At 36.3% G+C, this 20,518-nt stretch overlaps 1 protein-coding gene across 1 annotated transcript in view; it reads left to right on the top strand.

Annotated features, from left to right (window-relative positions):
- The window catches only part of ELF9 (RNA binding (RRM/RBD/RNP motifs) family protein), a 200,881-nt gene that overhangs the window by 11,560 nt on the left and 168,803 nt on the right, over window positions 1-20,518 (top strand). The window contains exons 2-3 of the mRNA XM_089801353.1: window positions 9,492-9,665; window positions 11,023-11,133. Of these exons, the coding sequence (XP_089657479.1) occupies window positions 9,656-9,665; window positions 11,023-11,133 (121 nt within the window). The 5' untranslated portion in view covers window positions 9,492-9,655. The remainder of the gene's footprint in view (window positions 1-9,491; window positions 9,666-11,022; window positions 11,134-20,518) is intronic.

Here is a 20,518-nt window from a genome sequence, read left to right as displayed (position 1 = left end):
TGAGAATTTCAACTCACAATATCACTGACTTTCAATTCTCCTAAAGAGACACCTATGGCCCTCAAAATCTGACTGAAGTTGCATACCTTGCTGTTTTAGAATTAAAAATTTCTGAATTTAGAGCTTAATGATCAAGCGTACAAGTGATCTGATTTGCTTTTTTCTAACTTGATTATGTTTGCAATAAAGATTTCTTTATGACTGGATCTGGGCTTGTATTGATGTTTTACCCTGATTTCTTAATGCTCACTAAGTCCAGATTTGAATTACCTTTGAGAACTCCTTCCACACACTCGATCTACCCCTTTTAATTGATTTTGTGCCTCTTAATTGATTGGTCACATCCCATTTATAATTGCAATTGGCATTTTAATAACCAGTTTGGTTGACTCCCTTCAAAAATCCAATGCCCATAAGTTAGTGTAATTGGCATGTTTATTGGGCAAATACCTGAGATGTTTTTTGTAAATCACCTGATGATTGGGCAAGATCATGGTGTTCTTGTGGAAATCAGGTGTCTATGTGTCAAGGCACAAAAATGACTTGCGGAAATCTGCATTGGATGGGTCAAGATGTCTTCATGATCCTCGGAGTTTCCAAGTCCATTGGGCAAGATCATTATCAACTCCAGAATTTGCATGCCCAGGTGGTAATTTGAAACTCTTTAAGTTCACGTGGCAGGTGAACTTATGGCAGTTTGGAATTCTTAAGTTTATATGGCAAGGAGGCTTCAGATTTAGAAAGAAGATGTGGCAAGTACCACAAAGTCTTTCCTGAAATCACCATGTCATGTGCCAAAGTCTAAGATGAAGGTCAAAAATTGACATGCCCATGTGGCAAGGTCTCAAAATGCAACTTAAATTCAACCTTCATGTGGCAAATTGGATTTAGAGCCTTTATGTGGCATGGTGAAGAGTTCGGAAATCATACCCCTGTGTGATTTCAAAAATCTGATCTCATCAAGGTAAATAAAGGTTTATCAAACTTAGATAATTCAGCCATAACCACTATCTCTGTTCAAAATGTTTGCCAAAATGTGCATACACATCCCTTTACCATCCATGTATTGCCATAAGAAATTACATACACCTTGCTGTGTATGGCAAAATTCTGCGTTTGCAGTATAAATCTGGAATTAACTTGAAATATGTAATGATAAATCTGGGTTTCTTCAATGTTTGATTTTGACTTTTACTGTACTTCAGGTCTAAAATTGGTTTTCTGTAGAAGTTTGATGCCTTATTAGAAACCTTGATTTGTCAAAAAATGGCCCAAGGCCTGATCGAGCTTGGCCTGGTCTGCTGTATAACTAGACTGTCCTCGCTCGATTAGCTGCCTTTTCTTGGAGGGATTTGATCCGTGCTTCCTGATTTCCATCTGCAAGGGATATTTGATTTGAATTGAGTGTTAAAGTGGCTTCAACACCCAATTTTATGTATGCCACCATGCCAAGAGGTGTGTCACTTGATTAGAGCCGACCTGGCCTTGTAGAAATAAAATTAAATCAATTTTTATCTTCCCATTCAAATAGTGGTCCTTGACATTTAATTTGTGGCTGTTCATCAATTAAAGCAGGTCATCCTCTATTAAACGTTAATTTGCCATTAATAAATGTTTTACCCCAGCATTTAATGACTTTAACTCCCTCGTTGCTGTCTCATTGATTAGTTTACTTAAGCAATTAATGTCTTTTACCTAGTTATGTGACAAGTGCCTCTCAACGTTTTTGGAAATTACGAGTTCAGATGTCAATTGCCACCTTGTATTTTCAGATTTCACATGCTTGTGTCAAGGTGCCTTGAAGGTCAACAGATCTAGCATGTTGAAGTGGCAAATGCCTCTAAGACCTTTGGATTTGGATGCCCTATGTGGCAATTAAAACACAGAATTCACCCCCTCATGTGTCAAAGTGGAAATGGTAACTTCATGTGGCAACTTGAACTCGGAAATCAAGGCTTGATGAGTCAACTTGGAAATTGGAAGCTCATGGCAGGGCAGAACAAAAATAAACATTTAAGTATAAGTCTTTTCTTACACTTTATGCTATATTTTATGTATATACTGTTAGTGTTGATGTTTTTGTAGCAGCAGGAGATATCACGTGTACCTGAAATTGTTGTGCTTACCTTTCCTTGCTACCTCTGCTGTATGAAAGTTTGCATTTTCATTAGTCTGTGATTGCAGAATTTCCTTGTGGGTTTGTAGCATTCTTCTGTGATATCTGCGAAGATTGTTTTTGAACAAGTTTCGTCTCTCTATGCTATTCTCAATGACTTGTTGATCGGTTTTTCTGTACTTAGCTTCAGTTTTGTGTATTGCTTATTCAAGACATTGCAGTGTGGTTAAATTCATCTCTTGGCTAATAGTTGTTGTTCCTTATGATGCATTTGTGGTTGTATCATTGGATGGGTTGTTCAAATGTTGCCTTTGTGACAGTGACAGTGAAATGGATGTGTAACTGTTGCCATCTTTCATATCATTGTGTCTTTTTAATTCAGTGTTTAGTCCCCGACATAATTGATGCACATGCTTTGAAAATGGATCAGTTCCTACTGCCACTGTCCATGTCCATCGAGGGGATTTCAAATGTTGACGATTTCATAGTGAACGCATGGATCATATGTTCGGTGGAATACTAAACAATATGTGTAACCGTCATCGTCGTCGGTTCATGATGGTATCAAATTCTGTTTTGTAGTTAGGTGATTCATTTGCGACATTATGGTCTGAAGTAGCTCGATGATCCTTTGCCGCGTTATGGTCTAAAGCAGCTTGATGATCCTTTGCTGTGTTATTGTTTGAAGTGATTTGGTGATACATTGTTGATTTGAAGCAATTGACATATCTTCCTTATAATTATTGTGATTCTATCTAAAGCGGTCAGAGATAGTTGAAGTGTATTGCTTAGTAGTGAATTATTATCGTATCTTCAATTATATATATGTGTGTGATTTGTGATTCCAAAGAGGAGGATATATGCTGTAGATGTCTAATCCTAGAAGGGCATTCTACTAGCAATTTTTTATGCAATAACAGTGTGTTGAAGAAATCATTCTTACATATAAGCTTGTGAAACTTTGTATGGAATCTCTTGATTTTTCAATAAAGGAACAATTCTGGGTGTGGCTGGGTTTTCCCCCTCAGGTTGGAGGGTTTTCCAAGATAAATATCTTGTGTTGATTTGATCTTGTGTTTTGTAAGTTTCTGATTTTTGCATTTCTAGTATATTGGTTCTAGATTTAACAGTTAGGTTGCTTGACAGTGGTTTCAAATCTCTAGGACTATAATGGAGTTTCTAGATTTTAGAAGATCCCAAATTTTTTCGGACTAAGCCAAACTTCAATAATCAACATGCTTCCATTAGTATACTTTTTGAGGTCAAAACTTCATCTTTTCTAGCTTTGCATCTTCACTTCATCCTTTTACGCTTTGGCTAATTTATTTCATCACAAATCTCGACTTTAATTCCAAATCCTTAACACACTTGGTCCAGGTTGCACTTATACTCCTGATTGACTTGACTCCCTAGCGAGCCAAAGTTGCTCTAACTCATATCTTAGACTCGAAGACTTGAAATTTTAACTAAACTAGGACTACTTGGGACAACTAACACATTGCTAAGCGAAAGGAGGGGGTCCTCATTTGTAGTGTGTTGATGGTGTGAAAACCTCACAAGATGTACCAGCTACCTCAATTCAAGACATAATTGTTGATGTGAGTTTTGTTCCACTACAACATACAAAATGAAGCACTCAACTTTTTGAAGAAAAACACCAAATACTCAATCCGCTCTTGAATAAGGATGCTCATATGCTAAACAATGTAGATGCATTGTGTGATCAAATGAGACAACCTCAAGGTTCCTTCTTAATCGTGGACTTTCACACATTTATAATGATGTGATATACTAGTTATCACAAGGGGACTTACACTATTCATTCAATGGATATCAACTACCTTTACAACTCCAATCACTTCCAACTAAACAACTTGCGAAGGAAAGGAAATCTAATCTAGTCTAAGAATGCAAGACAATGTCGACGATGGGGTGAACCTCTAACCATTCCTTCCTTCATCAAATCAATTGGGTATAAGAGGGTGCTATCTTCTATGGATATAGGAATGATTTTCACATCATCAATGCTCATCTGAATACCCTATAAAGATGCAATCTAAATGGGCATCTCCAATAGAAATAAAACACTAGCAATTTAGGTCTAGACTAACCTTACACCTTAATTTACAATCAGCAAGTAAAAGAAAGTATGGACACTAGCTTCACCATTGATCACCATTCAGCAATATTTTCCATTCAATCTACTTCTACTTCTACTTAACATAAAATGAAATCTAAATGAGGAATTGAAGAAACCATGCAACACTTCAAAGCAACGTTAAGTAATCCACCACGAAGACCAGCAATGAATCATTAATTACTTTGATAGCATTATAGCAACAATTTGATCAAGTCTCCTACTCTACTCTTCTCTACTCTATTGCTAGCTAGCTAACTTCTCTCTAGTCTGCTAATCTCTTGAATCTTAATCTCTGACTCCTTACAAATGAGAAGGTCTTGGCTTTTTATAGTTGTTCAATTACAATGCAGGGCCAAGATTAATCCCTACAAACCCTAACTAGGGTTCTCATAACATTCAACAATTACATGATAGCACCACCTTGTGGGCTAGTAAGAAAATTACAATGCTTTTGAGAGCCAGTGAGAAAATTGTACACTTGGCATGATATGATTAGCTATGCTGTGCAATTGGAATATCTTGATTGATAGAAGACTGCTAGGTGCCTCCTCATCATCCTCATCTTGCAGACTTGATCAATCCTTGGCGATGAAAAAATATCTCTTGATACTAAACATTATCAAGCCTTAAATTGGCATATTCCCAAATTGCTTTATCTTCTCAATTTTTCTCTATTATCTTCTTGAAAATTTTCTCATTGCTATGACTTGAATCATTTGCATCTTCGTGGATTTGGCCTTCACCTTTGATTCTTCTTGAGGTGAGGAGGTCTTCATGTAGTTTGGATCCTTTCAAAACAAACTTGGATTTTTAGAGGAAATTCAAGTTGATAAAAAAAATTCTTCCATTTGTGAATTTTCATTTCTTGAATCCCATCTTGATCTTAATGTGAATTGTCCGTTAATAAATTGATTTGAATCTTTCTTCTCATTTGTAGTCCTTGAGCTTGAGCCATCTCCTTGTAGCATTTGCTTGCTTGAAATCTCTCTCTTTATTTGAAGTCCTCAAGGTTGAGTTTGACCTCCTTGAATCTCCTTCTTTGCCAAGGTTCTTCCTTCAACAATTTACCTTGCAATATAAGAGAGAAATTATGAATTAAGGTTATGATATGATAGAAAATAAACATAATGAAAGAGATTTTAAAGATTTTATGACTTGCAATTTCCTCTAGATTCCACTTTTCAAACTTCTCTTCTTCTTGCAATCTGAGATGAATTTCTTATTGGGCGGAAATTTCACATGCTTGAGGATTTTCTTCTTGATCCAACTTCTATTTCAGAATTCAATCATTAGTTCCATCCTTGCAATTTAATATTCCAACCCACTTGAGGGAGCCTATAAATTCGTTCCATTCTCATCTCATTGAGGGTGGAAATTTCATGTTGTAGAGGAAAGAATCTTCTTAGGGTGGTGGAATCTGCCATCCTTTGAGGACTTCTCCTCATTTGATCCAATTTTATGCCATCTTATTTTATGTTAAAAACTTGTTTGATCCCTCCAATTGTTCACCTATCAATTGTTTTGCCATTTGTGATGAAGTGGATCATCCTTCAAACCTCCATCTATGAGGTGGAAATCAACACACCAAGAGGATAAAATCCCAGCTAGGGGGCAGATTCGGCCCCTAAAGAGGATTTTCACTTAAAATTTCACCTTCAAACATCATAAAAAACTCCATTCCACTTATTTGTTCTTGTCAATGCAAGTTTGAGGGGGTTGTGCCAATGATCATTCCATTTTTGCAAGGGTGAAAATTAAGGGTAGACAAGGATTTTATTCTTGGACATGGTCGGATTCCAACCTAGTGCCAGGATTTTGAATTTGTAAGTTAACTCACCATTTTAACAGTTGGTCGGTTTTCAGCTCAGAAATACTTTAAGTTATATTTTTATAAAGATTGTCTAGATATTTGAGATAGGTCTTAGCTTCATAGGAGTTGCAATAAAGATTCTAAATTTTGGGGTTTTCAAAAATTCCAGACTAAGCCAAATTTCAGGATTCAATCCACAACTAATCTTGGCTTTCTAAGGTTAAATTGAAACTGGAACATGGATTTTTTAATGATTCTAACTCATTTCCTCAAATTACTTGTTTTAACTCCACCTCCCTGTCAGACTTGACTTCCCAACAGGCAAAAATTGCTCAAAATCACTTTCTCAACTTGTAGACTTGAAAATGTTACCAACTAAAGGCACCTAAAACCACTGCTCCTACTGCTAAAGCAAAAAGAGAGGGTGGTCTTTTGCAATGAGGTGATGGTATGATAACCTCACAACAGTAACCTCTTTTGATCACTCTCACAAAACCCTTTTGTGATCTTTATTCGGAAAGTATATGATTTAAAATTTTAAACTAATATTACATTGAAAAACTCATTAAGCACCTGTGTCAGCCATTCAATACTGCCACAAACACTGAATATTCATTTTTAAAAATAAACTATGTTGGGGCTTACAACCTACTTGTAATGGTGTGAAGATTTGAATTTAGCTTGGTACCTTTCCAATGGCAAAACCAGATTAATATTCTGTATTATACAAGATAAACTGCCCTCTTAATAAGAGCGGAAATAAGGGTGCCTTATTTACAGCAAGAAATGTTTACTAGTCAATTGAAATAATCTAAATGATGTTTATAATTTAGTTAAGAAGGGCCTGCAGTTGCTCCTTAATGTCTTTGCATTTCCTTACTCTGCCAAAATAAATGTTCACATAGGCTTGTTTTGGTATGACCTACTATTAATTTAATTTGATTACTTTGTGGAAAGAATTCAAATAAAATATAGTTGGTATATATGTTTTAAATAACATGCAACTTGTTGCATTTCAATACAGCAAACAACAAAATTTAATATAATAAAAAACTGTGGAGTAGTGATTACTTAGCAAGAGTAATCTCAGCCCCAGGTGGTAGTGGGGTACTAAGAGTTTGCAGCAACTTTGGATGAGATTATTTTTTAATTTTGATGGAAAAGTACGAGTGTGGTTATTGATCTGCACTCTCCATGGGACCACAAGTTGTGAATCACTTTTTTGATAGATCTTGATATGTAGGCTGGATAGAATATTTTCCTAGAATCTAATTACTTTTGTCTATGATATTTTCTTCTTGTGTTTGATACATTTGCAAGTCAATTCATGGGTTTATCTTATCCTTGAAAGCCGGTTATTGTGGGCACATATAGGAAAAATAACACGTTCTTGTATAAGGTTTGTTTCTGAGACAGCAAAAAGTGGAGCCATAATAGATTACTCTTGAAATTTAGATAATGTTTGAAATTGTTAATCTTGATTTGAAGTCGTAAGTATTACAGATTATTTTAGAGCTCTTATTGTTTCCGCCAGTTACCAGAATTAAGATTATACCAATGGCATTATTAAAGGAGATTTAGTTTATAGTACATCAATGACTGAGTTATGTTGTTGAATTGGTTACCTTTATTATTGTGGCATTTAGCGATTTTTAGTATGCAATTTAGTTCAACAAATATCCAGGATGTATATATAACTTTATGATAGTTTGGTTAGGTGACTTAGTTTAGATATCAAATCATTTTTGAGATGGAGGAATTAGGTGACTCCACGACACCCCAAAAGTAAGATAGTTTAGTTCACTCCTGTTTATGTATGCATTAGTGACAGAGACTAGAAATATCATTGCTTCAGAGGTGGTTGATCATTCATCTCGATTGTATTCTTTTTCTCATTTTTCTCTTGACGACAATATTCCTTGGGCTGATGTTCACACCCATCCATCAACGGTGAATCATGAATGTGAGGAGAATTTTGGTCACTTGATCTTGGTTTTCCTGAGACTATTGTTGAGCTTTCTACCCCTCCACCTCCTACTTCTTCAGTTTTGAGCTCTACTCTTTATCAGGCTGATCATAGTTTTTCAAATCTTGCTTTGTCAGATGAGTACCTGGCAGGTATTTCAGACTTGTTTGGAGAGTCTCATATTGCAGATTTAGGAGACGTATTTAAGGGGCTTGCTTGCCTCTTTGACGACAGTTTCAGCATGAGTGTTGATTCATCTTCATTAGCTTTGGAGATTGACGTTCACGAGTTTCATCCAATTAATTTGTCATGTTTCATGTTGAGTTCGGTCATGATTATGTGGTGACTGATTTAAGCTTGGACATAAGAGTGTCTTTTTCATCATTTGATGTATTTGTTTCTTCTTAAGGGAAGATGTGTTGCTTGTAGTCATTGGTCATCGTTTGTTTTCATGCATACTTCATTCTTCTTAGAATTTATACATTATGGGGGGATATTATGTCTCTAATTTTCCTTCCTATGGTGGATACCTAATTGTATATACAGGCAGTCCTTGGGGGGTATCATTGAGTCTTCCATGCATCATTTGTTGTTTCTTTTCTCTATTTGTGAGAGGAGTTTTGCCCATTGGGTTTTCTCCTCTTCTTTGTTTGTGAGCTCTCAGATTGCATTGTACATGGCTCTCCAAAATGGCCTAGTTGCTCGGACCCTTTTTGCATATTGAACCTATTCACATTTTAAGTATATTTAGGTTCTAAGCTGGCTGTCCTAGGTGACATTCTAGAAGTCACTCATAATGGGGCTGTCTTATTATTTACTTTTGGTAAGTTAATATTTGCATCATGCATTTAATGTTTGTATCGTAGGTAGTTGTTACCCTACTTCATCGCCTTGCCTTTATAAGCAAGGCTCTCATGTTGGTTTTGGATGTCTAGTAGGCCAATTATCATATTTAATCGATCTCACATCGTTGATGCAATCCATTCTTGCCATTCTCTTGTGGAAGTTTATTTGGTCTTTCAAGGATCTTGGGGGTGTTGTGGAGTCACTTGATTACTCCATCATGTTGTTTGATCATTTTGTGCCAAGTTTAGGAGAAATAGTGAGCAGTTAATGGGTCCATGTAAAGCTCATTATTTAAAATGTGATCTTGTTTGACCTTTTTTTGGTTATCTTTATTGGTTTGTTCTATCATCTTATGAGGATAGGGTAAGATACTAAGATGCTAATCTAAATATTCATGACTTGGAATGGCTTGTCAAATACTGATGGACATTTTCACATGTTATTTTAGTACATATAATTGTTTTAAGTTTTGTGGGTGAGTAATACTTGTAAATGTTGACATGACTTGGTATTTTGCATGCATTCTATTAGAAAATGATATTGAATGGTTTTTTGTAGTTCTTATTTTTATAGGGGTCTAATTATTCTGTATTTACACATGCCAATTTTTAAGGTGTAACAATATACTCTGAGCTTCGGAAAATCTTAAGGAATCAAGGATTTGGATAATAATGGTTGGTGTAGGGAGAAGACCATGATGGTATTCCCTTAATGTGAATATTGAAGGAATTAATTTGCAAGAATCGAAGTAACCTCCTCTTTTTCATTCAAGCCATCATGCAGAGTGGTAAGTCTTTTTCTATTTTTTTTTTGCTTATTGACTTCAATTTTTCTTGCATTTGTATTTATAGGGTTATATGCCCACTCACCAAAGCTTATTAGTTGTTTTGCTTTATCAAGGGGATTGTTCATGTAACAATTTTTTGAAATGACTGCTAGTAGGGTTCTAAGGTTATTTTCTTTTGAGAGATTTTAAGAAGGGTCTAAGCATTTTTTTAGATTTTACTAAAAAAAAATAAATTGACATTTATGTAACTAAGGATTTAAGTTTGTGGTTTTATGTTGAAGCCAGTGCTCATATATATATTTTTTGAGAATATTTAAGTGGGGTTTAAAAATTCCTTAAGATTATTGTACATTGATTTTATTGGTATCACGGGTCAATATGCTTGGTTACTGTCATTTGAGGTTTGGTTGCCTAGATTATACTGTTGAAAAAAGCACTTATGTTTTGTTTTCTGTGAATCTTTTTACACTCCAAACCACAAATTAGAAACCAGGATAAACTTATGAGCTTATTGTGAATATGGACCCTTAATAGAGTTCTTTTCAGAATGTGAAAGAGTTGTTACTTGACATGGAATTGGGCTTTACTTCCCCTCCTCCAGCCACCTTAAAAAATATAAAAACATTTTTACAAACTACTGGATAAATCTACAAGTCTACGTGATGCCCTTTATTGATTTCTCGTGGACTCCAATTGTCAGGTGACTGGCCAGCTGACATAGTTTTAGGTTTCTAGGCGTTGCAGTTGTTGCTTCATTACTTTGTTTCATTATATGTTTTTGGGTGCTGGTACTATATATTTTCATTGTTTTCCGACGACCATTTATTCTAATTATTAGAGTTACTACTTTACATAGCTTTAGATTAACCCTACCCTTTATTTCTTCTCAGCGCGAGGTTGTTGATCTTGTGTTGTAAACAGAACTTTTATGATTCCAGTATTAACTACAAAGTTTCGTTAATCTAAACCTAATAATGGATATCTTTTTAAGTTCAGTTGTGACTTGTTTCTTGACATAGCTTTGAGTTTTTGTGCATTGCATATTTCCCTCTGCTTAATGTTTTCTATTTTGGTTATCCTTCATTCTGGTGGTCTACAGACTGGCTACTTAAATAGCCTTTGGGTTTTAGGCATATCATTTGTTGCTTCATGTATTTGATTCTTTTGCATTTACTGTTTTTTATGGTTTTGTTGTAATGTGGTGAAAATACACTATGGAGGTGCACTAGGCATTCCCATTGTGTTATTTTCAGGCATGTTCTTTTGCTTCTCTTCAGTGACTCAGTCCTATCAACTATTTTTGGCCAATGTTGATATTACAATCTGAAAAATTTGCTCAATATGTTTACATTTGCAGACACAGAGGGTGCAGGTGATCAAAATGATTTATTGTCTCAGGAGCTTGGGTGGTACATACTTGGGGAAAATCAGGAATATGTTGGCCCTTATACTGTTGGTGAACTGCAAGGTAAGTTGGTTTGGTTCTCATTTTTTGTTTTGTTAATTTAAATTTTTTTAATATGTTCTTGTTTCATGAAGGGTACACTCCTTATTCAACCGAACACACATAACAACAAAGATAAATAGAAAATTACAGGAACAGAATATTTGCTTTCTATTACATGCTACAGCCACATGGGTATTTTCATTACAATAATTTGCAAGACAAAGCTACAAACTGTCCTTCTGAAACTGAGCTCGAAACCCACCTTCATTCTTGTATATGTAGAATATTCTAGAAAGTGAAACTTTCCATTTTGATACCCAATGCTTCAATTCCCTGCTTGAATGATTTCTGTCTCTTCCTTTTTGGTGCCCAGCATTTCAATTTTTTGCCTAAATGATCTTTGTTTCTTTACCAATTTGTATCGATGCTTTGAGTCTTGAAGGCACAACTTCTAAAAGCTGTAACTTTTGAACCATGTACTCAATTTTCTGTTATAATCACTTTTCAGAAACTCCTCGAAGCACTCTATATAATTAGGACTGCGTATTGTCGTCCCTGACAGGTTCTCGCCCCTTCCAGAGCCTCTAAGGTCTTCAAAACTGATTAAATTTTTTCATACCACCCTGCTAAAACCAAAAATTTAATATGGTCATTACCGGACTTGATCTTGCCACGAAACTTTATTGGCATGCTTATATATCCAAAATGAACCTCCAGGAACGTAAGTGGGAAAATCTGGAAAAATAGTAAACCCTGCCCAAAATAGACCTTGTTGAAAAACTAGACAATGATTTTGGGTGATGCAAGATTGCTATTACACTGGGGATGCTCCTGCATCATATTTTCTTTTGCTTGGCAATTTAGTTATGGGCCGTTTGTCAATTATTAAACAATGGTAATGAGATTATGCTGTCAGAAAATTTAGTGGCATTGCAAAGAGCTTAAAACAAAATACTTAATTTAAAACAGCAGACTTAAGTGCTCTAAACTGCATGCACATACTACTGAAAAGACTAACAGTGAATACTCACATAAATGAATTCTCAATACTGCATCCATCTTCTGTTGAACTGAAAATAATGAAATTTTAAAAAGAGACTCTATATTCATCTTCATAAGAATTAGAATGTGTGTCATGTCTCCACCACAAAACATTTTTACACCATTCTTAAGCAAAGAGAAAACAAAATTACTCAATTAATTTAGATATATTTAGATTCTGAAAATTATCTTATTAATAGAACTTAAGAATTTCCTTTAAGATAAATACACAAAGGACTTTATCATTCCATGATATTCTTTCTCAAGGATTGATTCTCTCTCAACACCAGGAAACTCTAGTACATTTGCAGGAACGTTCATTCACCCTTGAAACATGTGGTACGACCCTAAACACTTAGCAAGAAAACACAATTTCATAAAAAAATTGTCGAGGTATTTGATCAAAGATGCCAGAATTGTGTGAAAAAATCGTAATAGGAAAAAAATTATAATTTTTAAAAATTGTAAGAAAACCACCAAACCTACGACAAAGAAAACCATGATTTTTTTTGGAAAAATTGAGCAAAAACCCTTTTATAAAACATTGTGATTTTTTGTGGAAAATATTCAGCAACGTAGAAAATAAATAGAATGTTTATATGATTTTTTGGGAAAAATCAAAATAAACCTATCATGTTTTTGTGGTAAAAACTGAGCAAATCCTCTTTCCATGATTTTTGGTGGGAAAACAAATCAGAAAACCTTCATTCTTGATTTTTGTTGGAAGAAAAGCAAAAAATCCTTCCTCTGAGTAAACAAAGAAGCACTTGACACGACAAAAAAACCTCCAAAAAATGCAATTCTGAGATAGAAAACCCTTGCGCTAGGTAAAAAAGCCTTCAAATTCTGCAAAGTTTTGCAATCTCAAAAACCTTTGATTTCAATCAAAAGACTTTAATAAAAAAATTGAATTCTAAATTTTTTAGGATTCTACACAATTTTTTAATAAAAAATTGTTGAAAATTTCCGGAATTTAATTATAGGTATGAAACTATGGAAAAAAAACCTATGGGTTTTGATACCATAAAATGATAATTGATTGATTGATTGAGGAAATTACAAAGGAGACAAAGGCTCCTTCAAAAAGGAAATACAAAGAGGATGTTTCTAAAAGAAACAATCCTTAACTGAGAATTGAAATAGAAATAAATTGACTATATACATAGGTGACTAGATACATCTGAAGATACTTAAGTGATCAGCTACATTAAGTGACTGAAATGACCATTATGTGGTAAATAATACAATATTATTCTAATAGTACAAAGCTCACTCTTTCGAAGATAGATAGGAAGCCAATCTAGACAACTTAAAATGGATGGTTTCCTAATTAGCTTGGGAGTTTATGATCCTTGGAGGCATACACTTACAAGGGTTATAAGACAACTTGATGGAGCTTAGTGAAGTAGCTCAACATGGATCGTCGTCTTATGGTTGGGAGATCTATGATTTGGGAGTGTTGATGAGTGCAGTTCAGACAGGTATTTCCGCAAGGGGTTTCCAACTTTTGGAAATCGTTATTAAGTGTTTCTTAGACTTACAAACTCACTTTATTAATTTATATGATAAAGTGGATGTATTTTTTTGTAAAGTGATAATAAAGTGCTTAAGTATAGGCATAAATGATATAAATTGTATTTTGGACCATTTGTCTCAAGTTAAGATTAGGGATTTGGTCCAACTCAAAATTATAAAATGAAGCCAAGGGTTAGATAGGACACATTGATTATTTTTCTCAGAAGCATTTTGAGAGAGAAAATCAGAGGAGAACCTTTTTTTTCATCAGGGCAGAGAGAAAGATTGCAGCAGTTAGCAGCAAAGGAGAAGGGCACCTGCAGAAGAGTTGTACAGTCTGTACAGCTCAACTAGAAGGGGTTTCCAGAACTTCTGTTTTGATTGTGACTTGTCTCAGAGCCATTTTCTGAGTACCAGGAGCTCTTGTAAGTTCTGAAGTTATTTTGAATGATGAATCGAGGGTTGAAGAGCAGAAATTTGTGCATCCACATATTTTTCTTTTTCAGTTTTCTAGTGCTCTATTTCATCATATAAATCCAGTAGCGTAAATCTGGTTCTGATCTATTTACCAAGATACTGGAGTTAAGAAATTAACATGGTATCGAAGTTATAAGCTCTAAGAGAAAATTAGATCCAAAGTTGTTGACTGCAGATCCATCAGATCTGGAGGTCTCAGCATCCTCACACACAAGTTCAATGCAATTGGCTGATCAAGGAGTGCAAAACATTACATGGAGCCTAGGGGTTAATGTAGATGGTTTGAGCTTCTCTTTGAAGGAGCTTGCTCATCCAGCTACTTATTAAGCCAAATGAATTTGAGCTTCTCTGTGTCTTTACTCTATGTTCTCTTTGTGTCTCTAACCAATTATTTATGTGCTTTCTCCTTTGCTGCTCGTATCTCCTTATCTTGCCTATTCTATGAAGTGTATGAGTATTGAATCCCTATGGCAACTTGTTGTGAGCTTCTCACACCATCGCCCCAAAAATTTGGGGACCCCCCATTTTTTAGTTGCCTTGGCAATTTTTTGGATTGTCCAACAATTTTAGATTTTTTTGAGATTTTTGAGCCTTGGACACTTTCAAGCCAGTGGAGAGACTTAGCTTATTTTCACTCGGCTTCGCTTGATTTTCTAGAGCCACCAATTTCATCCTTAGGCCGGACAAAATTTTAAAGAGCAATATTTGGTAGGATAAAATTGTAAATTTGTACTTAGACGTTTTCTTTTGAAAATCTGGATATAATTGTGTAAATTTGAATAATTTTTCAAAAGAAATTTTTTTGTTAGACTTAAGTTTTGGAAAATCTTAAATTTTTCTTTGGTGAAAATTTTAATTTTGTAGAAATGGGGCCAAATTGCAAAAATTGATTTATTGACCCTAGAGGCAATTTTATTTTATTTTTGTCATAAAATTTTAAATGGCATAGCAAAATCGATTTGGAGAGAATTGCAAAAAATTTGGCTTTAATAGATCAAAATTGCCTTGAAAACTTATGCCTTTAATGAAATTGGCAATTTAATATTGAAGAAATGGCTTTTGGTTAGCCAAAATCCAATTTTAATGACGTATTAATTATTAAATCCTCATTAAATGGAAATATTTAACATCTCCAAGGCATCATTTAATTTCTTTTTGCAATTTGGAGCTAAATGGCAATTTAAAAATGCAATTTTCCTTTTGGCAAAATTAAATTTTAAGCTAAGTATTTAATTGTGGGCCTTAATTTTGTTTTAATTTTATTTTTTTCTCTCCTCCAGGACCAAGTCGGCTGGCTTAGAGGGAGTGGGAAGTTGGGCATAAGAGGAGGCCTCTCTCCCATTTCTTCCTCACATTTCATTTCTTCCTCTCCATGCTTAGGCGAATTTTATCGAGGAGCAGATTTTTGGTGATTGGTGATTTAGTTTCAAGTCAGATTTCTCCACTCCTTGGCGATTTTTCTCTTGGGACAGAATTCTCATTGTTAGGAGACTTTGCAAAGGGGCAGATCTCTTCCATTATTTGGCAATTTCTGCTAGAGCAGACCTGATTTGTGTGCCATGAGCGATTTGTGTGAAGGTCTGATTTTCTCCATTTAAAGACCACACTTTTCATATCAGACTTAGGCGATTTTTGTTGGGAGAGAGGATACATGAGGAAGTTTGATTTTTGCTTTGTGGACAAGTGGAGGATAGCTTTAGATGTTTAAATTTCTGATTTGCAAAGGGTTTGGAGTTCTTAAAGTCTAGTCATAATTCCGAAAAGTCGCTGTAAGATTATTGGTTAAGGTGAATTTTCATCATTTAGAGTTGCAAGGGGTCCTTAAGCTGACATCTTCTTTTGTTCTAGTCTAAGAATTGCTTCCCTTGGTTCTACTTGCCTTTTGGTCCACCACTCTACCATCTTGTAATAGGGTGACGAGTATGGAGGATGTTAGTGCAAGCAAGAATCCCAAGCGGACAAACACTAAGAAAGACAGAGGATATGATTCCCAAAACGCCCTTCTTCTCGAAAATGAAGAGAATAACTGACACCAATATTGGTACTGTGGACATGATATAGATGAAGGAAAGACTGAAGGAAGGATAATCCCCCTTGGCGAAGAGGATATACAAAAGTGGAATCGTACATGCGGTAGCTTTTCCTCCTACATTGCTGTGTCTGGAATTGATCATGGAATGTGTATCCAGATTTGATCTAAATAGTAAATCCATCATTTTTGGTGAAGGTAAGAGAGTGTTGGTCAACATTGGTGAACAAGCAATCGAAGAAACATTCAACATTCCCCAGTACAAAGGCATGACGGTTGTGATGATGGATCAGGCAACCAAATCATTTCAAGATAACCAAGAGGCTTATTTCACACATTTAAAGCAGAATTGGATTCACGAAGGAAAGAAAGGTGTTAGCAGATCATCAAGGTTCACAATGGCAGATTTCAAACCAGAATATGGTGATATTGTTGTTCTTCTCAGCCGGATCATGGGCCTAGCTCAAGGGATGCAATTTGAAAACTGGATGTACTTCTTCCTTGATGAGATTGAAAAGGGGAAAAGAAGATTTGATTGGGCCAAGATCATAAGTGAGAACTTAGAATTGCAACTTAGAACCGTACAAAACCAAAGGCAATTCTACATGGGCTCCTATTTGTTCTACCTAATTGCTAGATTGTACAAGAGTCCGGGACTTAAGGCCTTAGGAGAAGTTGGTAGTGGACTAGGGCAATATTTGGTACATGAATGCTATTTGCAGCTCCATTTGCACAACAACAGGGATTACAAGATATTTTGTGATGCCTTTGCCATGAAGACAGTAAGGGTATTACAAGGGACACTTGCTAAGAGACTTTCATTGGAAGCAAAAGCAAGAATTAATAAGTATGGGAGTTGGTTCATCCAATTTCCACAATTTACATACATTAGAGTGGCAGGAAGTAGAGTTTGTCCCAAGAGGCTTCCAAGGTATCCACTCGACAAGGTAGTTTTAATGGAATTGGCTAGGCAACTTGAGCACTATGATAAGAATAATGAGAAACAAAGGAAAAACAGGCGTTACATTCTCAATCATAATTGGCAATGATAGTTGCCCAAATTGGGTCTCCTTTGAAGCTATGGAGAAGGAATTGGAGTGGTATCATCTAGGATGGTATAGAACAAGACAAGGATTTGATCCCAATGGTCTTATCAAGGTATCTCATGGAAATGAATTCAAGCATGTTCCTGCCATAGAAGATTTTTGGGCCAACGTCAAAGATGACTTTCATGTGAGAAAGTTAGCTTTCTCAAGGCTGTCGGTGAACATGATGAGGGCTATCAGATGGAGAGGCCTTGATATTCCAGATCAACTGGAGGATGATGGAAATGTGCTAAGAAAAGATTACGATACAGTAGAAGGAACAAGTTGAATCCAATGGATTGGGATGACCATTAGGATCCTTCCTTGGAGGTAGTTATGAGGGCCATAGATTTACATACTGAGTCATGGTATAATGAAAGACTAAGGAAGCTTCAAAGGCAAAGGATTCCCCTTACCTATGAGATGATGATGCCAAAGGAGAGACAAGCAAAATCGGTCGGACAGAGGAATGAAGGAAGTAGCCGGCAACAGGAAATGGTTAGAAAGGGCAAGAAGAAAGTTTTGGAGGTAGAGAAGGGCAAAGAACATTTGGAACCTCCAGCCAAGAGACAACACACAGCGCCATCAAGAGAGTATAATTGAGGCTAGAAGCCAAGAGGTCAATTCAAGTGATAAAGGGGCCACGGTGGAGGTGAGCTTTGATTCGAAATCAAGTGGCTATAGTGAGAGCATCGAGTACTCCCCTCTCTCGGAGAACCAACAAGGAAATGATATGGCAGAAACTAGTAGGGAAGAAGATGGAGCAATTGACATTGAGGCAACAAGTTAGGCACTTGAGGCTGTTGGTGATGCTTTGTTAGTCGAACCGAATCCAGATTTGGGGAGATGCACTGTATCACTATGGTTAAGGCAAATGCTTATGCCAAGAGGCGAGGTGGTAACGGCCCATACAGTTGAGGACATCCAAGGGTTAATGGAAAAGGGTGATAGCGAGAACCAAAAACAAATAGCAAAAATGGTGGCAAGGGTAATCAGGAGTGACAGTGATGGTCACCGAAAGGTTCAGATTGATATTCTAACAGTCAACAAGGTAGTGGATGAGATTGTGGCCCAGGAATATGAGATAGTGGAACATAACTTGGGAAGGAATACAGATGATATGGAGTGTGATGAGGTCTAGGAAGGTATAGCATCAATCAGAGAAAGGTTAAGGAAGGCAAATGAAAGAATAGTAAAGTTTGAGGGCGAGAACAAATATTGGAGAGATTGCCAGCCCATCCAATAGCTGCACCCGACAGCCCTTCCTCAAGACAGTGGGAGCAATTTAGAAGAGATATCAGCATAGCTACTTGAAGTCAGGGATTGGATCCATGATACAATCCAAGATGGGCGAAATTTCTTGCCTTCATCTCGACATTCCAATCATTAGTGACTGTTAGAGACAAGTTAAGATTATTCGAAGAGGAGTGGAAAGATTTCCTTCCCATCAAAGAATTGGCTATTCCTAGGCTACAGGCGCTCATTGGGCTACCAGAGGCATATTTGCAAAGGGCCAGGTTGGTTGATGAGAGAGGATTGAGTATAGTTGAACCTTGGTTTGTTGCATTGACTATCAGATTTAGAACACTTGAAGAAATACATAATGAGATTGCATGACACAGCCCAAGCGTTAACACTTCTATTTCAACCATGATGAGTGACGTTGGGGTGGCACTTGATTTTGAGGATATCAGAGAAGAGGATGTCTACGAGACAGATTTTGGATCGAGGTTGGATGAGTTGGGAAAGGTTGCTATCAAGAAAAAACATTTGGGCACCCTTTCCTCTCTCAGTGCTTTTATTGGATTTGCGAAGGAATATGAGAAAGATCATGAAAAGATGCTACAAGCAACAAGCAGCGTGGTGAAGTCAGTGGAACTTAGGGTGAAGCACACACCTTGTCCTCCTATGGAAGAAGTTAACGAAAGGCTAGCTAAGTTCATTGCCTTAGCTAAGAAAATGAAAGAAAAGGGAAGATTTATATTAGAAGATCATTTGATGTAAGCCCAAGTGGCAATTTCTCTTTCTTCTAGAATAGGACAAGTGTCTATTTCTGATTGGCCACCATTTTGGTGCCTTCTCATTGGTTGCCACTTTTTGCACTGTTTTCATTGGTCCATTGACGAGGTAGCAGCTTCTCATTGGCTGATGGGGTGGCAACCCTAATTAGGGTTTTGAGGATCCAATCTGGATCGTTGATCTTGTTTTGATCTCCACCATCCATTGTATTTTTAGCCCCTATAAAAGGCCGTTTTCTCTCATTTGTAAAGTGTCGGAGAAATTGTTGCGAAGATAATACCAAAATTGCTCTTTTTTTCATTGTTGCGATTTGCATGTTGATTAAGAACATGGGTATTATTGCATGTTTTCTACTTCCACTTACGTAGATTTCCTTTCAAGTTGTTGAAGCAAATTTTATTTGAAGTTGTTTAAGTGAGGTTAAAGTAGATGGATAGTTGTATGGTAGCTTTGATAAATGTTTGATAGGGGTCAATACTAGACCACTAGCATCCTAGCGGCTGGTTGGGAAGCTTTGTGTGGTAAACTAGTTTATTATTCTTTTGAATCATTGCACCTGTGGAAGTGAGGCCGCTGGTCAGCTCTCATTAGGTTCGATCCCCGTTCATTTGCTAACCTTCCATTAATAGGAGTAGGAGTAGAATAGTGAGTAGTTGGGTAGTCGAAGTTTAGAGAAGGAAGTTAGGGAAGTTAGTCAAATATCAGAGCACATCCATTCACCTTCCACAACCATCGCTTTCCCATCAACATCATCACTTGCAGACACATCCTCCATCACCACCACCATCAACATTATCTGCCACCTGCACATTTCACAAACCGAACCACCATCACCTTCATCCCACCAAAGTCCAAGTCATCCTCAACAATTTGCGTAAGGCTGCCTACATGATTACCAGCGAATCACATCGAGAAAACTGAGCGAGTATCCAACGGTGTAAAGAACATTGGAGTTATACTCATGTCTCATGAATATTAACTTTTCAAAAGAGGAGTTGCATGTTTGATATCCCATATCGAATATTCAAATCCTAATATGTTATGTAAGTGATACAAAACTCGCATCAACACAACTCTATTTTGTAGGCACTCTACATCCCACAGTACTTTGTATGGTCCTATCTTTCTCCACTTCAACATTTTATGTGAATTTGGAGATCACATTTTGTGCAAATGCACCATCCCTTGCCATTTGATTTGGTACTCAATCTCTTGTCTCCCTTTGTCTTTGTGCACTTGT

The sequence above is a fragment of the Cupressus sempervirens genome, chromosome 9 (assembly GCF_028749045.1).
Source record: "Cupressus sempervirens isolate cs-2001-9-10 chromosome 9, ASM2874904v1, whole genome shotgun sequence".
Taxonomy (NCBI): Eukaryota; Viridiplantae; Streptophyta; class Pinopsida; order Cupressales; family Cupressaceae; genus Cupressus; species Cupressus sempervirens.
This window is presented reverse-complemented; position numbering and strand designations above follow the sequence as displayed.